The following is a 19,088-nucleotide window of genomic DNA, read 5'->3' as shown; positions in this document are numbered from 1 at the left end:
CTCTCTCTGTCTCTCTGTCCCTCTCTCTGTCTCTTTCTCTCTGTCTCTCTCTGTCTCTCTCTCTCTCTCTCACACACACACACACACACACACACACGGAATGAGGGAGATGGAGACAGAGACAGAGAAAGGATAAAGCCCCGGCCCATTATAACATGGCTTGATATTACATGGGCTGTGATGTTACATATGTCAAATTACTTGATAAAACACCCCAAATAATTTGATATAATAGGCAGATGGAGAAAAAGAGTTTTTCTGGGGTGGGGCAGACCTATAATTTTATTGGTGTAATGATTACCAGTGAGGAAAATCCCTCTGCCAAAGCAGATTAGCAACTACTTTGCAGTTTACAGTCATAGAGTTGCCTGGGGCACTGAAAGGTTAAATGATTTGCCTAGATGGGGGGCACACAGCTATTGCGTATCAGAGACTGGATTGGAAACCAAGGCTGTCTGACTTGGAAGCCAGTGTTCTATCTATTACACCCTACTTTCTCTTACGGAATGGCATAATGGTATTGTATAAGAAGCCACCACCACCACCACAACTGCAACAATCATGGGACAAAACTAGAGTCTGGTGACCTAGGCTCAAATTTTGGGTGTCCTTGGGCAAATCCTTTCCCCTTTCTAGCCTCCGTTTTCTCATTTACAAGATGAGGTCATTGGACTTGTGACCGAGAAGCTCTCTACCAGTTCTATATTGTTGTTGTTTGTCAGTCTCATGTCTAACTTTTGCTGTTATTTTCTATTTTTTCCTCACAGTGGAGAGAGAATGGAGATTCTACCAGAGGGAGTATGCAAATGTTGTCTATAACAAAGTTCAGTTTAGGCTGAAGCAGCCTGACCTCCAAGTTTGATTTAAAAGGAAATAGGAAGTCCTGCCCCCCAAATATCTCATTCACTACTCTACCATGGAGTCTGGAATTCAGCCATCAGACAATCATTCATATGGGTCAAGGTAATGCCTTCTTTAAGAGTTTCTGGTACTTTCTAGAGATATCATCAGATACAAAAACCTAAGTATGAATTAATTTGTTTATTTCTTTCCAACTTGACTGAAAGAAGAGACCTATAGTAATATGGCCTATTGTAATATGGCAGGAGAGCTCTGGGCAATGAGAGGTGTGAGAATGAGATGTGAGATGAGGAGATGGAGAAAGTGGAAAGACATCAACACCAACTTTGCAACTTTACAATTTTGCTAGGTTAGTCATGGTCATAAAACCTGATAAAAAAGTGCCAAATTCCAGCTATCATCAAGAGTTTTGGTTGAACAATAGTTGGTTTTATTTAGAGCAGACCTGCACAACTTGGCAATAGGTTCGGGCTGCAGATAGGTTAGACTAGAGACAGACTGATGATGGTTGGTTGTTGCAGGTCACATGACAAACAGGAGAGTGTGTAGTGGCAACCCTACAGTTTTTGGGGGTCACCCGAAATCTTTTGGCAGGCCATAGCATATGTTATGCAGGCCTGATTTAGAGGATTTTTTCATTGCCTGGAAGGAGTTGACTGCTTGGTTTTTTTTCCCCCTGTAAGTAAAAGGTTCTTTTCTTCTAAATTAAGAAATAAGATAAATCTCTTAATTCGGATCTTAAGCTTTCTAACCTTTCAATAACTTTTTTGTCTTCTCCACTTGGTAATCTCTCCAAGTCTTTGGGCTTCTCAATTTGTGAAGCCCAGATTGCACCTAGTACCAGCCTATTTCTAAGTTAAATGGGAGGAGGCATTTTGGTGTAGTGAAAACAAGAGTGCTGGTTTTGGATCCTAAGGACCTTGGTAAAAATCCTAGTTCTATCATTTGCAACCTCTTTCTCATTAGAATGTAAGCTCCTTAAGACAGGGACTCTTTGTCCCCCTTTCTTTGTATCTCCAGTGCTTATTATAGTATTGGCACATAGTAAAGTAAATGCTTGTCTGCTGACTGTGCGACCTTGGGCAAGTCACTTAATTTCTCTGGGGCTCAATTTCCTCAAACCTAAAATGAAAGGGTTAGACTACATGAACTCAAAGTTTCCTTCCAGTTTTAAATCTATGTTTATGGTCCATAAATTTGAGGTTCTCATGAGTCATTGTGCATTTTATATAAGTACCCATAGGTTAATGCACATTATTAAATGTTTTGCTTTCATCTGCATTCGTTGATTTCCTTCAATAATTTCTTCTCATTTGAGATCATACCACTTGTCAGTCTCCTCTTTTTTCCCTTCTTGAACTTTGTATAGGTATTACCTCATGAATTTGCTCATTTGTGTTCCAGGCTCAATTTTGTTTTAGAATAATTTACTTTTACTGTTGCTCAAGGATTCTGCAAACTAGCAAAATAATGGCAAATGACCTGGAAGTTCAATTTAAATCTTTCTTTCTCTTTTCACTTTGAAGTCTCAACCTTTGGCATGTGTTCCTGACTGGCCAGGACTCTCAGATGGACTTGCACAATCCCTTTTTTGTTGGAATTACTCTCTTGGGTCTCAGGTTGACTTGGCTCAGGTTCATTAGGCTTCATTTTAAACTTTGACCATCCTTCCAACCATTTATCCATTTATCCATCCATCCATCCATCCATCCATTTATCCATCCATCCATCCATCCATCCTTCCATCCATCCATCCATCCATTTATCCATCCATCCATCCATCCATCCATCCACCCATCCGCCCTTAACTGTGGTGTTGTGTCACTTGGCAGCTCCTCATTACCACACTGCTGAGTGTCATGCTAGCTTTATCTCCAGTGGAATCTTAGAGGCAAATGTTAAAGTGGAAAGAGCACTGGGATGTGATTCAGAAACCATGAGTTCTAATTCTGATTCTGTCAGTTACCATTCATGTGAACAAGTTCCCAAACTTTTGTAAGTTTCATTTTTTTCATATGTCAAATGTGGGTTTTTTGGACTAAAACAATGGACAGAAAAAGTTAACCCTGGAAAGGACCTTAGAAATCCAACAGTCTGACCCTTTTATTGTATGGATGAAGACATGGAGGCCCTGAGAGGGGACGAGGCCTGCTCAGTGTTGCCCTGTGGCAACATTCAGGATAAAGCCTCAAGTCTTTTGACTCTAAATCTAATGCTCATTCTATTTCACTAGGCTTTTGGGCATCATGGAGCATGCCTGTGATCTCAGCTACCAGGAGGTTGAGGCTAGTGAACTGCTTGAGCTCAAGAGTTCTGAGACGCAGTGTGCTAAGTTGTTCAGTTATCTGAACTAAATCTGGCACCAATATGGTAAGCTTCATACCCCCACCCAGGAGTGGGGGAAACTAGGTTACCTAAAGAGGAGAAAATTGAAGGTCAAAGTTCTCATGCCAATCAGCAGCCTGTGAGTGATTGCTATACTTCCAGCTTGGATAAGAGAGTGAGAAACAGTCTCAAATCAACCCAAACCAAACCAAAACATTCCACCAGGCTGTGTCCTTGGACCTGTCTCAGATCCATTTCAACTCTAACATGGAATCATAGACTTAGAGTTATAAGGGACTTTGGAGGCCATTTGGTCCTTGTGGTTCTGTGACTTAGGAATTCCTACCTTGGTGGATAGAATGCCAGGTCTGAAGTCAGGAAGACTCATCTTCCTGAGTTCAAATCTGTCTCAAATACTTACTAGCTGTGTGACCCTGGGTAAGGCACTTAACCGTATTTGCCTTAGTTCCTCATCTGTAAAATGAGCTGGAGAAGGAAATGGCAAACTACTTCAGTACTTTGCCAAGAAAACCCCAAATGGGTCACAAAGAGTCAGATATGACTGAAATGACTCAACCACCACTACCACTACCACCTCGGCCTAGTCCTTTGGTTTGTCATGTTTGTACGGATTCCTTGTGCTTCAGGGTCTCTAGCAAAGAGAGGGATAGTTAGGGATGCTTGGGATGTTTCCCAGTAGTCAATATAAGGGACAATGTCTGTTCTCCTATATAAAGCCTTCTTTGGCTCCATTCTTGGAGGCAGAATGCTGGAATGGATGGATCATAGGTCTGTCTTGGAATGACATTTCCTATCTTCTTATTGAAGGAGTTTTAACCCAAGTAATAAATAGAACACATGTAACTTTTCTATCCATTTATAAGGAAAGCATCAAAAGACACATCTTTAGGATGGCCTCTCATAAAGATGTTTCACCATAGATTGAACTAGGAAAAGGCACAACTGAAGTCATACCAGGAAGCCCATAGGAGGGAGAGAGCATCACAAATACTGATCACAGAACTAAGGGACTACTGCACAATCTGTTATCACTAGCCACATATCCCAAGATAACTGTGCTTTTATGGCTGAAATACCCCTTTTAGCACACATTGTGTGTACCCTTAAGGGCAAAAAAAGACTGCTTAGCTGTGGCTGACAAATACATTTCTTACCTCGGTGACAGCAAAGCTTCTCTTGCCACAGGGAACCACCTTGTACCATTTGTCATGCAGCACATCCATAAATCCATGTGACTTGTACTGGCTGATAAGTTCTGATATATTTGAGGTCAGTGGAGAGTTTGGAGGAAGGCCAATTCCGTAGCCTAGGAGAAAATACAATTTCAAATGACATTTCCTCCATTGTTCCTGAGAGGCTGTGATAGATATCTTTGATTCGGTATCAGGCATGATCATGGGAATAAAGTCTTGAATTTATAAAGCACCTTTCTTTCAAAGGATTCAAAGATATTTTTATATGTTTTCCCTTTTAGACCAATCATTTTCCTATGAAAGAGCCAGATGAGTCTATATGTCTCTTCCTGAGGTAGTAAAAAGCAAGCTTTGCACTAAAAGTCAGGATATATGGTTTCTAGATCCAGCTTTGCCATTAACTAATTGTGTGATTCATGGCAAGTCATTTAGCTCATGTAAACTTTGGTTTCCTCAGTTTGATTTCTGATCCCTAAGATACATTTTAGCTCAAATGTGCTATGTCTTTCATCGATATGGAGAATGAGGAACCAAGGAAACATCATTACAAAGTCTATTCCTCTTACTCTAGTTGCCTGATTTTCAAGGAGGACAATTTACACAGTGCTAAGACCATGACATCGATGGATGTGTGCACCCAGGAGAGAATATAAGAGATTTGATGTGAGATGTGGAGGGGTGTCACATCACGTAGGCCTGGAGGCAGTAGCAAGGCAACCAGAGATGCCAAACCTCATGTGGACCTAGAGAGAAAGCTACATATAGCCCCCAGCATGAAGTAGACTTTGCTTGACAGGTATACTAAACTAGTAATGGAGCAGGGGAGTGCCAAAGGGAAATGAAAGGTGATTATGCAAGGGAACTGTGGAAATGATGGCTTGGACTTGTGGTCGAAACCAAATCATAGAACCACATTATGAAGGAGCAAAACTAGAACTTGTCTAACATTAGTACTGTGTGTTGTGTAGATTTAGTAGGTTTGGGGTAAAGGGAAGGAGATAAACTCTTTATAAACCTAGAAGTCTTTTCTGAGGGGCCCATCAGAGAGGAAAATTGCTTGACTTCTTAGTAACGCTGAACCTTGTGGGGTAGAACTCTAAGTTAGAAGGACTGTTTTGGTTCTTATGGGAGAAGGCAGAGTATTTCTGACTGTCTTTGGGCTCATGGACAAATCCTTTTTAAAAATATATTAATATTAATGCCCCCATTAGCTTGAGCACATCATAGGGAACTGAGGACCTTTTTGGATATCAAAATATGCAACATAAAAAAATTTCAGGGTTTTCTTAGGTGGAGGCATGATCCAGGAAGATGAAGCAGAGAAATTTTGCGAGACAAACTCCCAAAATTCTGCACAATTCCTTATATCAAGATACTCTAGCACCAGGATTATGCTTTCATATATGATTATATGATGCCAGTGATGGTAGCTATGGTGAGAAATAAGGGTAGGCTATTTAGTCCTGCCCTTAGAAAAGTCCTGAACCAAGTATTTTAGGTCTGAGACTTCAGCTTTTAGTCTTGCTTAGCTGCTAAAGTATTTTAGAACCAAGGTCCACATTCGTTTTCTTTTTTTTAAGTTAACTGGGTGATATGACACAAATCTTTGAGTGCTAAAGGACTGCCATATAGAAGGATGAGATTTCTTCTGTGAGGCCCTGGAGGGCCTACTAACTAAGGGTCAATATAAGGAAAAATGATCTAACAGTAAGAGCTGTCCAGTGGGCTGCCTGGTGAGGCAGGGAGTTTCCTTTCAATGGAATTCTTCGAGCTGAGGTAGAAGGACTACTTATTAGAAATGCTGTAGAGGAGATTTATACTTTCTGAATTGAACTAGATGACCCTGAGCCTTTTCCAACTCTGCAAGTCTATGATTCATAGTCTCTCTTGTCAGCAACCTCCGGGATCCTTTTCCAGGGCTGAAACCTCAGGAAACTAGGGCCTTCTTTATCTTTTCCCTGTCTTCTTACTGGTTGAGTGGACAGTAATTATTGCATTCTAGTCTGTTGCTATCCTGGAAATTACTTTGAGAGACCACATAAAAGGGACCATAGACAACTGAATTTTGTTCTTAGCTCTTCAGTGGTACAACTGCAGAAGCTTTTTTTTAGACTTCCAGGAAAATGAGGGTAGATAAACTGAAAATATTGCTGAACTCTTTCACAGATCAAAAGTGAATAGCCTTCAGAAAGCTGCATATACTTAATGAAAAACATATTTTCTATAGTTCTTTCCCTTTATTATTCATTTCCAAGGACATTTATATGAAAATTGGGTCTTTGTTCTTTTTAGCAGATATACAAAACCTTTCATTGAAATTCCAGGGCAAGGATGTGTGTATGCTTAGTAATTGACATAGATGAAATAAGTAATACAAAAGTACCACTTGATCTTACAAGTAACATACATTGTTTTTTCCTAATTATTTCTTTTTTTCCTCAACAGTGGGGTGAAAAAATTAAGACAATGACAATAATAAATACTAGAATTTTCAAATCTATTCGATATTTGTTTTTAAGCACCTAATCTGTGCCTTGCTATTTTGGTTTGGAGGGAAAGTTTGCTAATGGAATCAATTAGGAAGACAGGTTGTCCAGTGTATTCTCTCATCAGAATGTACCCATATGTAAGTAAAAAAAATGAAGTATGAGAGAGATGTCATGGGACTGGAGGAGGGCAAATATAATAGTTTCCGTAAAAGGGAAGAGGGTGGAATTTGCAAACTATAGATAAGTGAACTTGATTTTGAGTCCTGGCAAGATTCTAGGTTACAAGGGAGGGAATAAGTATTTATTAAGTACCTATTATGTGCCAAGCACTATACTGTGCTTTTCAAATATTATATAATAAAAAGGGGTGGCTTTTGGATATTTAGATAGGGAAGTGATGATCAATTAGGGCCAGCATGGGTCTCAAAAACAGAGCATAGCAAGCTCACTTAATTTCTCTTTTTTTGACATTTACTGCCCTGGAAGGTTATGGGCATGCAGTAGATGTAGTATACCTTTTGAAAAGCATTTGATGGAATTTCTTATTCTATCCTCATGGACAAGATAGAGAAATGTGGCCTAGAAGATAGGCTAGGTAGGAAGAAGTCTCTATAGAGGACTTCAGAGATCTGTCCTTGGCCTTGTGCTAGTCAACATTTTTTATCAATGACTTGCTTGGAGGCATAGATATCACCCATACTTATCAAATCTGTAGGTGACCCCAAAATAGGAGCAATAGCTAATATAATGGATGGAAGATTCAGTGTCACATGAATGTGAGGCAGAAGGTAACGCAAACTTAGGCTGCATTAAGAAAGGTAGTTTGTCCTGGACTAGGGAGGTGGCCCTTGCTGTATTCTATCTGTATACTTCAATGTTTTTCCAAACATGTTACACAGAGAACCAAGTACAGATTTGGGGTACTTTGGTTCTGTGTGCAATATTTTAGGAAGGACATTGAAATTGGAGCTCGAGAGGGTTCATAGAATAATGAAGGGTCTTGAGTTCATGCCATAATGAGAACTAGTTGCTGGGGAACCTGAAGAATAGAGGACTAAGGAATGAGGGAGTGACAGCTATTTTTAGATATTTGAAAGAGTGTTGTGTGGAAAAGGGGTTAGATTCATTTGGTTTGGTCCCAGAAGGCAGAACTAAGAACAATGAGTAAAAAACCAAAATCCCCGAAATGCAAATTTTAGGCTTGATGTCAGGAAAAAAAACCCCCATCCTAATAATTAGTTATACAATAGTGCAATGGTCTGCCTTGCCTCAGCAGTGGGTCAACACCCTCAGAATCCCTTCTTTGATTCCCCTCCCCATATTATCAGGAGTCTTCAAAAAAGAGGCTGGATGGCCACTTTGGGTATGTTGAAGGTGGAAGGATTTTTTTTTTTGGTATGGATGGAACCAGAAGGTAGCTTAGGTCCTTTCCAGCTATGAAATTCTAAGATTCCATCATTTGTCTGTGTGTTCCCAGGATGGCAGAACTAGGAACAATGGCAACAGGGCAGCTTTAAATTCCATGTAAAGAAAAGCTTTCTAACAATTTAGAGTTTAAAAAAAGGGGGGGTATGGGCTAATTGAGGAGAGAGTGGGTTTGGCCTCTGGAGGTTTTTGGATGGTCAACAGATGACTACTTGTCAGTGATGTTTTAGAATATGGTCTTGTTTAAGTATGACTTTGAAGGTTCTCTACAATTCTGAGATTCTGACTTAACAACTCATGTTGCTGGATATTTAACTCAGAGTTGTTTTGATGGCTAAATGAGATAATGAATTGGATACATTTTTGTAAATTTTAAAGTGCAATATAAATATCAATCACCATCATTTGGATGCCAAGGCCTTAGGTTTGAATCTAGATTCTGCAGCTTATTATTGGCACAAGTCATCTAACCTTGCCGTAACCCAGTTCCCTCATCTATAAAATAAGAGTGTTGGATTTGAGTATTAAGGTCCTTCCCAGCTTTAGAACTATGATCCTAGATTGCATACAAGTCTCCATTCCAACCTCATATCAAACAGGCTACTTTTAAGGAGTTTCTTCCAAATTCCACCTGGACTTGTATAGCAGGCAATTCCAGCCCTGATGATTGCACCTGACGACAAATCTATTCTGGAATCATATATCGTGGTAGCCTAGACTTAGTACGTGAGGAGACAGCTAAGTCTTTTAAAATGAATGCTTCTAAGGAGGCAATACTTATTCTAAAAATAAGCTTTGAGAGTGCTGTACAGGTATTCAAATGTAGTAGGAGAAAAGCTTCATCTAATGTACATTGATATTTGAAGAAACTGCCACACTGAAAGTGATAAATATTAAATCTCTCCACTCTATCACATCTCAGTTAAATTGCAATTGACCTGGTAAAAATAGACCTCTATCCATTATCATCTGGTATTCTAATTTGCTGCAGTTATGCACATAGCCAATGGTGAGACTTTAGTGCTGTATTCTTGATTCTTCTGCTGAATATCACCATTAAAGAAAATGGAAACTATACATCTGGAGTAAGGTGGTGGAGAAGGGATACACAAATGGAACTTGTTTTGGTTACAGTATGGGGGAGTTTTATAAAGCAGCAACATTTTTTGTTATAATTAGAACTAAAAGACCAAAAGCACAAGGGTTTAATTTTCATTCTCCATCATTTGCATTTAAAATTTGTCTGTCCTCAAGGACCAGAGGATGGCTTTTCTACCTGCCAGCTTCTTCTGGCATTCTGAATCGCTTTGCTAATTATCATTAGTAGCTAGGAGCTGTCATCAAGACTGGGGTAGCTGTATTTCTGTTAGATGAAGCACAACAGGATCCTCCAGCTCGAAAGATGAAGGTTTCAGGTTTTTTGGACACTTATAGGAGCATAGACAGAGTTGAAAGGGTCCTATGGACCATCAAGTCCAAAGCCTTCATTTTACAGATGAGAACCAGACTGGTTAAGTAACTTCCTCAAGTCCACACAGCCAGCATATGTCTGAGGTGTATTGAAATTCAGGTCTTTCAGATTAAAAGTCAAGTACTCGATCCCTACTGTACTATGTATACAATGCTGCTTCTAGGACAAGGGAACAATTTCCAGAACATGATCCTGATCACTTCCTTACAAATGAATTGGAACTTCTGTGTTCAGGGTAGTAGAAGCAGATTTTGGTTTCATTGTCTCCACAGGCTAACAGTACTGTGTTTATATCTGCTTGGAAAATACCTGCTTCTGAATTGAGTTCTCAGATGATTAGGGTTAACAACATTGTCAGAAAGAAAGATCCATTTAGTCTGGCAGACTTTCCATGGCATGCCATTTGCAGCCAATGTAGAGAAAGGGCTCAGAATGTATTTTAATTGGCTTAATGTTCAGACTTTTAAAACACATTTTAAAATATGGATTTTTTTCACCTTTTGAAGATGAGAAGAGAGGTATGTGAGAGAAGACCTAAGACAATCAAGATAAACTTGGGTGAATTATATAACTTGTTGGCCTTGTTTACTGACCCAAAATATTGGTGGCTCTTATGGGCATTGAAACAAGCCTGACTTAACAGCACATTGAGTTCTTTGGATGGATCGCCATATATCATTATTGTTCATCTTCATTATCCTTGCTCCTCCTAGGACATTTATTGCTGCAATGCTTAACTTGGGGACATATATTAATTTATCTCAGCAGTTCCTTTTCCAATTCCAGTGACTCTTTATTCCATTGGTACATAAGATTCAATTTCACCCAAGACTTCCCACAGTCTCTCGAACATTTAACAGCTTTGATCCCCCCTTCTGCATACTTGCTTAGGAACAAAATCCCCTTCTGAGGAGCTTTTAAACAAAACTTGGAGCTGTGGAGACTAGTTGTTTATAATTTCATTGTGTCAGATAAATAATTTCCCAGGTGACGAAATTTTGGGGGAATTCAGAAGCAAGTTTGTATTGATCGGTTAATATCACTACACATTCGTAAAACATATATCTATCTATCATCTATCTATCTATCTATCTATCTATCTATCTATCTATCTATCTATCTATCCATCTTTCTATCTATTTATCTTGCAAATCAACATGCAACATATTACATGTTTGAATGAAAGTACCCCATTCTCCCTTGTGTCTAAGGGAATTCCTAATACTAATTTTTAGCATTCTGTTACCTTTTTTTTGTTTTTTTTTAGATGTTTTTTAGACTACTAGTTGACTTTTTGGTTAGTTGCAACAGTTACTATGAATCTAGTTTAATGAAATTTGATTGATTGGTTAAAATTAATAATTAAATAATTATTTGTTAAGTGCCTACTAATTTCTGGATTAGGCATTGTGGGAAATAGAGAAGTAGCAAGTGGTATGGCCCTTTCAAGGATTTTACAAGTTGTTCAATAATACAAAGTACTTTGAAACTTTTCAATTAAAATTCCACTGGCTATTGGAGTATAATATATTTTAAGCAAAGATCAACTTTTTCATGAGAATAGTAAATCAAAATATTATAAAAATGAATAGTGAGCATCTGTATAGTTTCTTGTTTTACTCCATGCAATTGGAAAGTGGTCTCCCAAGTTGGCAGTTGCCTTTTTCCTTATATTTCTTCATTTTAAAAACTAATAACTAGCTATGTGGGCACTGGCACGAACTGGTTCAGTTCTCCCAAGCAACTCTCTAACACTGGAAGTTAGAGGTGAGTTACTAATTTGTGTTAATGTAGAGAGTTTCCACACCAGGGAATTCCCCATACCAGTGAAAGGAAGGACTTTATACCTCCAAAGACAGATAAGATACTAAACAGGTCCCATGTTAGATTGTTGCTTCCCCTTCAAAAACATAATTTCTTCCTTTTCTTGTGATCAAGTCTTACCTTTCTGAGTAAGTGATAATGAGAATTTTCTTAGGGGGTTAGTATCTATTATGAACTTCACCTCTAAAGTTTTTATAAGAAGCCAACAACGAAAATAATAGTCTATTCTAACCTTCAGTGTTCCTGCTCATTCTTACAGTGAGCTGCAAGACCTTCCCATAAGGGATCACAGCATTCCACCATTGGAATGAACCATTGTGTATTTATTCCCTTTAAAAACAACATGGTGCCTAGAGATGATGTCAACCACCAGAAACAAAGTTTCATGAGCACAGATGGGAATGTAAGCAGAAAACCGGTAGGGAGTTAATTAGAGCTACAATGGCATCTGGTACTGAGCTAGAGCAGGGTGGAACAATCTATATCATCCTTGCCTTCTTAGAAGATAGGGTCACCCCCTAGAGCAAAAGACAACTTGGTCTTTCTTAATCAGAGACAGCTTAGTCAGATATAAAGCAGGTCATCATGCTTGCCACCCTCAAGCCCACCTGATATGATTCACTGTTACTGTTGATAGCAAAGGGACCACAACTATCCAATGTGGAGAAGCAAAATTGAATAGCTTTTCCATGTCCCCAGATGCCATGCAAATCAGGAATTTTTTGATCCACACCAAATAGAAGCTTGATTGTCTAGGCAGGCTGCCTTAACTGCCTTGGGCTCTTGTTTTAACTGCTCACTAACTTGTCCCAAGAACTCCCTCTGCCTCTTTCAGTTGCTGGGTACTAGTTTTGGTTTGGAGAAGTTCTGGTTCATGGAAGGGTTATTTTGCCTTGAGAGTAGGGCAGAGATTGATTGATCTTGGAGGAAGGCAAAATGGAACAGATTCTATTCTTGCCATGTGCCACTGATCCCAAAAACAGAGCCTGGGGTCATCAGTCTGTTAATGTGCTCAGGGGAGGGAGATAGGGAAGCAGGCAAACTGGAGTCAGAATTGTCCTGATCTCAGGGAGCACAGTGGCTGGGCACGTTGTACTAATTACATGTTGATTGATTGAGGGTTCTCTCATTTAATATGCTGGGTGGGATTAAGGGTTTCAGGCAGCAGGCCATCCATTTCCATTGTGTTGTACTTAGCTGAACAATTTACTATGAGACAAACGTGAGTGACTAACTTGATCAAGGATGTTTTGAGACTCCTTGTATGTTGGCAGTTAAGGGGGGCAAAGAATGAGCAGCTCTATAATTTAGAATTTGTAGATGTAAAAGTTCCACTGTCATTTGTCTCCTCCAGCAGAAGCATCTCTCCACAAAGTAGTCCTACTTCATCTAGCCTAGCATTTAGCACAGTCATAAATGCTTGTTGACTCATTGGCTGTATCTTGATCTTAAATCTGTCTTTCTTCTAATGCTGCTGGTATGGTATATAAGTCCTGGTAGATTGTAAACTCTTTGAGGATAAGGACTATGTCTAGACCAGGAAGGAAATGATAACCAGAACTAAAATGGCAGGAAAAAAATTTGCCAGTGGTCAGGAGATAAAAAATTCTCCTTAGAGAAACTGAAAGAGAGGACTGACTATGCGGTAACCTCAGGGAGTTAATTTCAAAATTGGTGATCCATTTAAGTTACTTTACTAGCAATGTGCAGGTAGACAAATCGCTAGACTAAGAGTATGAAGACTTGAATTGTAGTCCCAGCTCTGTCATTAACTCTCTGGGAGACCTTGGGAAAATCCCTTAATCTCAGTAGTTTCCTCCTAAAAAAATGAGAGATGATATTGAAGGTCCCGTCTAGCACTCAAACCTCATGATCCTAGTTTTACAGATTTAGATTGATCACAAGATCTGACCATTAAAGAAATCAAATCAAAATGAAGTAAAATGACATCTAATACCTGTTAATTAATTATTCCATTCTCTCACTCCACTCCCACCCCACCCCCACCCATTCCCAGCCATTTCCAGCCCAGGCATAGAGAGTTCATGCATCAGCCTTTGGGATGCCTTGTTTCTGGATGATGGGATGAGTAAATTGTGCCCCAAAACCATGACCAGCTCTCGCAGCTTCTGAGATAAGTGGTTGAGGAAAATAAAATGAAAATGAGGAAAGATGGATATCTCTTTGCATCAATGCTGACATCTGCATTGGTGACTTGCAAGGTTGGCAAGCCCAACGTGTTCTCAATAAGAGCAAAACAACAGCAACTGATTTATACCTTCAATGGCAAATGGTTTCCCCACTGTGAGCAGTTTGCAGTCAGCATCAATGGATACTTCATAATCAAGGAGCGCTTTGTCCATGATGAAAGCGTCCAGCTTCTCTGGATCATTCCTAGGGTTAAGACCAAAAGAAGACCTCACCGTGAGTCATTAATAATCAGGGAGCAGACAGCAGCAGAGGAACTTGGGGCAAATCAGGCTAGTTAGTGGTAAAGTTATTTCTTTTTACATCTCACTACAGTGAAGAATATATATCAAGGACAGAAAATTCAATGGAGATGAGGCTTAAATTCCCCTTACTCCAGGCTGGCATGAAGTACTTCTTTCCATAAACTCAGGCAAAGAGAAGGTCAGAACTGCCTTGACCTTCTCTAACACGGTTCTTGATGGGGTTCAGATCTGGTGGTTTACAAATGGAGACCTCATAAATCCGTACATTGAAATGGCGATCCTTATCGGGCATAAGCTTTATTGAAGACTTTGTAGGTCAGGTTGCCATTCCCTGGGATGGTTAATGAGCAAGGAAGGATAAATAAAATAGTAGATCCTCTAGGGCAGATGGCAGCAAATGATTCATTATGACAGGTATTACAGTGTAGCAGAAAGAGTACCAGAAGGGGAGTTAGAACTGAATTTGAGTCCTAACTCTTTCCTTTATGGACTACGTGACTATGGGCAAGTAGCTTCAGTGTTTCAATCTATAAAAGGGGGAAAATAATAGTTTCACTGTATTAAATGGTAGCTATTATTACTCAAAGGGCTTGTTGTGAGGATCAGATGCTATGATATGAGTAAAGTGCATTATAATTGCAAAGCACTATATAAATGTATCATCATCATTAATGATGCTTTTAGGCCAGTAGGATTGACTCAGTCAATTCAACAAACGCTGAATATATACCTTCTATGTGCAGGATAGAGAGAGGAAAAATGGCATTTCATGTGCTCTAGGAGCTTATGATCAATCGAGGTGATATTATATGTACACAAATAGGTATAATGCAAGATAGGATATGATAAGGACAAAGGAGTGATGTAGACAAACCTCTAGGAATATTTAAGGTGGGAGAGATTGCTTTCAGTTAGGGGCAGGAGAAGGAGGGGGAAAGTCTCATGGAATAGTTTGTGGAAGAAAAAGAAGGGATTCAACAAGCAGAGGTGAAGAAGGAGTACATTTTCAGCCAGGAGGAATAGCCTGTTTGAATGCTTGGAGGTGGGAGATGGCAGAAAAAGAATGGGAATGCAGCATAGAGTGTGTAATGAGGAATAATGTGAAATATGAATGGAAGGCCAGATTTAGGAAGGCCCTAAGTACCAGGATAAGGAGTTTGAATTTTATGTTATAGAGTAGAGGTGTCACTTTCCAAGTACCAGCAACCAGATTAAATATTTAACAAAATGAATAAAAATACACGTATGTATACATATATAAAACATTACATTTTAAAACTAAGTTAGTATGTGGCCAGCAGTAATCCTTATGGATGGATTAGTAGCCTCCATTTCTATTTGAATTTGGTACCACTGTTACAGAGAATAGGGGATGGTGGTGTAATGGTAAATGCAGGTAATTTGATGGTATTTAGTGGCTGAATGAAACTCCAGAATAATTGTTTACTTCCAACACCCAAGAAGGATTGGGTAATGATGATGATGATGATGATGATGATGATGATGATAATAATAGTGGTAACTCACATTTGTATGGTACTTGTATATAGTCTTTTCCCTTTTAAAAGCCTTTAAATATTATTACCATTTTGTAGAAGAGGAAATTGACACATAGAGAGATTGAGTGACTTGCCCAAGGTCTCACAGCTAAGGAATAGAGCTGGAATTCAAACTTAGGAATCATGAATCTAGGACCAGTATTTTTGGAACAATTCACTTAAGCAAGCCTTTATTAAGTGCCTACTATGTGCAAGGCACTGTGCTATGTCCTAGGGATACAAAGACAAAAATGAAAAACAATCCTTGCCCACAGGGAGCTTACATTCTTCTGAAGGGGAAAAACATGTAAAGAAATAAGTAAATATAAGACAATTTGACCATAGAGAATGCTAATAACTAGAAGGATCGGTAAAGGCTTTTCATTGGAAGTGACACGTGAGCTGACCTTTGAAGGAAGTCAAGAATTTTAAGAGGCAGATGTGAAGATGGAGTGTAGTCTAGGTATGGGGACAAGCTATGCAAAGACATGAAAATGGGAGATGGAATGCTGAGTTTCAAAAACAAGAACAGTTCAGCTGGAAGGTAGCTCATGAAACAAGTCTGGAAAGGTCAACTGAATCCACCATAAATGGCAAGTAGAGGAAGCAACTATATGTATTCCAGATGGAGTAAGGAGCCATTGAAGCTTTTTGAGGAGGGGAATGACGTGGTCAGATTTGTGCTTTTGGAAGATCAATTTGATCACTGTATTCAGGCTGGACCAGGGAAGGGAAAGGAAGCCAATCAGGAGGCTATTACAGCAGTCCAGGCAAGATATAATGATAGCATCAACTTGTGGGAAGGGAAAGATAAAGGAAAAGGCAAAGGAAGAGGAAAAGTGAAAAAGGAGAGAAATGGGAAGGGGGAAGGGAAGAGAAATGGAGGGGGAGAGAAGTGGGCAGAAAGGAGAAAAGCACAATCTCCAATGGCGTAGGAACAGCCATACTGCTGTGCAGTTTCAGGGGCACTCATAGAATCTAAAAGAGGGCACCACCATACCCGCTTTCCTCTGGTTCCTCTTGGTGGCTGGGATATGCCATTGGAATTGGTCATAGTGGTCTTAGGGAAGAGCATTTTCAAGACCTTCCTAGATGGGAGCAGGCTCTGCTGACTTTCAAGCATATAGTCATTCATGAAACATAAACACGCATGAATTTATTTTGACATGGCAGCTTTTCCTAGAAATCTACTCTGCGAGAACTTCATTCAGTGGACAAAGCATTTCTTTAGTGTTCCTAAGTTCCCTTTTCTCCCTATTTTCCCTCCTTGGTTCCTTTTACCCTTTATACTTAAAGGGTACACAGTGTCCTCATGCTTCCTCTTTCATCCTTGCAGCAGAACCTGATCTTAGGGAAGCTGTTGCTAAACTCCAAATATGTTACAAATCCTAGGGAGTACTTGTCTCTTCCTTATTTGGCTTGAGTCAAAAGAATGACTCTCTAAATGCAAGCATTACCAAGATCTTTTTTTTTGTTGAGGTGTCAAGAGAAACTTCCTGGTGTTGGAAGTTGTACTACAGAGCTGTCTACTTATTCTGTCCTAGTAAACTGTCTTGGACTAGAAAGACTTCCTTCAGCCTACAGGCAAGAAAGAAGACAGAGTAAATGTCTATATAGTGAAGAAGAAACATCATGGTATAATCAGAACACTACAAGATCTTGATTCAGAAGACTTGGCTTCCAATTCTACCTCTCTCAGCTGTTATTTGTGTGCCCCGGGCATTTACTCTGTTTAGGCCTCAGTTTCCTCATCTATAAAATAAGGGAGTTGAAGTAGATGGCCTTTAGAGTCCCATTCAACCCTAAATCTTTGATCCTATAATCCTCTTCACTTTTCTACTTAGCTATTTTAAAAACCAAGAATCTTTGGAGGTAAGGGAAAGGTCTCCAGAATACAGCTCACTTTGACTCCAATTCAGATAGGAGCCAGAGTTTATTGCAGCTTGGAGCAGAAATGATGCTTTTAAAAATAGGTATTTCCAGCTGCAGCTCATCTCCTGTGGGGTTATTGCTTTGAAACATAATAGAATCCTTGCAATAGAGGGAAGTTTTAGCAGAACAACTTTACTCATACCAGAGGGTACTTGGAAACTGAGAAGCATGCCTCACATCACAAAACACAGAACTAATTTAGGCTTGCACTCCAGCAAACACTAAGAAACCAGTTACCATCACTTACTAACACATCTGGGTTAAAATATTTTTAAAATCTAATGGTTTGAATATAGTTTTGGGAACTGGTAAATCAAGAGCTCTGAGCTTACCATTCTCCATAAACCACCAAATCCCTAGGCTTTACTTACCTTTCTGTAAATTGGAAAGAATTCTAAAATCGGCAACACCCCCCCCCCCCAGCCAATTTGAGAAAGTATGGTAAGAGATAATTGATTAATGAACTCTACTCTTCTGTGGGATGGCAGCATATTCCTGTGTAACCCAAGGCTAAGGGTTCAACCAGTGGAAGAGGCACTGGACTGGTAGATAAGAGATGGGCTTTGTTAATGACCTTGTGCTTCCTCTTGCATAAAATGAGGAGCTTGGTTTAGATGATATGTAAGATGCCTTCTAGGATTGACCTTCCATGATTCTTGCACTAGCCTCTTCTGTCCACGGAGTTGCTAATTAGCTGTGCTTTGAAGACCACTAAAAAACTGTGAGCTGAACTGAAAGATACTTCCACCTGGTATCTCCCCTGCTGGCTTGCCATAGCACCCTATACTTTGACCTTAGAGATTGTTTCTTTGGGTTAAAGTGTTTTATCTCCAAGAATCCCATGTAAACAATGCAGATACCTAAGGAAAAGATAACACAACCATTATTAGCCATAAAGACCATAATAGGGATAAGTTTATGAAAAAACCCAACTAACTATAATCTTAGGAGATGGAGACTAGATCCTTAAGGAATTGGAAACAGGACAGGCAAGTTCTGAAGGGGAGGGAGTAGAGAGAAAGTATATATCTTAGAATATGGAATGCTTCTTATAGAAGTAAGGTCACAATGCTATATTTTCTTGGTCCCCCAGGAAGATACTGAAATACCAAAGAGGTAAGAGAAGAGGAGAAGACATTTGAAATCTGAATCGCAGAGAAAAGAAAAGACAAAAGATGGACAGTGGCTAGAAGAATTGTATTTTATATATTACCTAGCAGACAATAGTTCAGGGCAACTTCTGTTTACAATGAATATTTTAGTACCAATCAGCTACTCATAGATCAAATACAGTTGAGAAAACAAGAGTAAGAAAAATAGGGAAAACCAATGGTTAGGTTGGCAAGTTTTCATAAAGCCTCACTTGGGAGCCAGTAGCACAATTAACTGTATGACAAATAGGCCATTTTCTGAGGTGATTTGTCACTTGGGTTAACCATAAGAGCAAGGAACAAAAAATAACAGAGGACTGAGGATCTCCGTTCTAACAGGTAGGAAGGGCAAGGGAAATTTGCAAATGACTTGGAAAGAGTGTGCTATGTATTTCTTTCAGTGAA

At 39.4% G+C, this 19,088-nt stretch overlaps 1 protein-coding gene across 1 annotated transcript in view; it reads right to left on the bottom strand.

The window, feature by feature from the left end:
• The window catches only part of GRIN3A (glutamate ionotropic receptor NMDA type subunit 3A), a 228,974-nt gene that overhangs the window by 48,660 nt on the left and 161,226 nt on the right, over positions 1 to 19,088 (bottom strand). The window contains exons 5-6 of the mRNA XM_036738761.1: positions 13,888 to 14,003; positions 4,362 to 4,513 (exon numbers count right to left, since the gene is read on the bottom strand). Of these exons, the coding sequence (XP_036594656.1) occupies positions 4,362 to 4,513; positions 13,888 to 14,003 (268 nt within the window). The remainder of the gene's footprint in view (positions 1 to 4,361; positions 4,514 to 13,887; positions 14,004 to 19,088) is intronic.

The sequence above is a fragment of the Trichosurus vulpecula genome, chromosome 9 (assembly GCF_011100635.1).
Source record: "Trichosurus vulpecula isolate mTriVul1 chromosome 9, mTriVul1.pri, whole genome shotgun sequence".
NCBI classification, from domain to species: domain Eukaryota; kingdom Metazoa; phylum Chordata; class Mammalia; order Diprotodontia; family Phalangeridae; genus Trichosurus; species Trichosurus vulpecula.
Note: the sequence above shows the minus strand (reverse complement) of the source record. Positions and strands in the feature narration are given on the sequence as shown.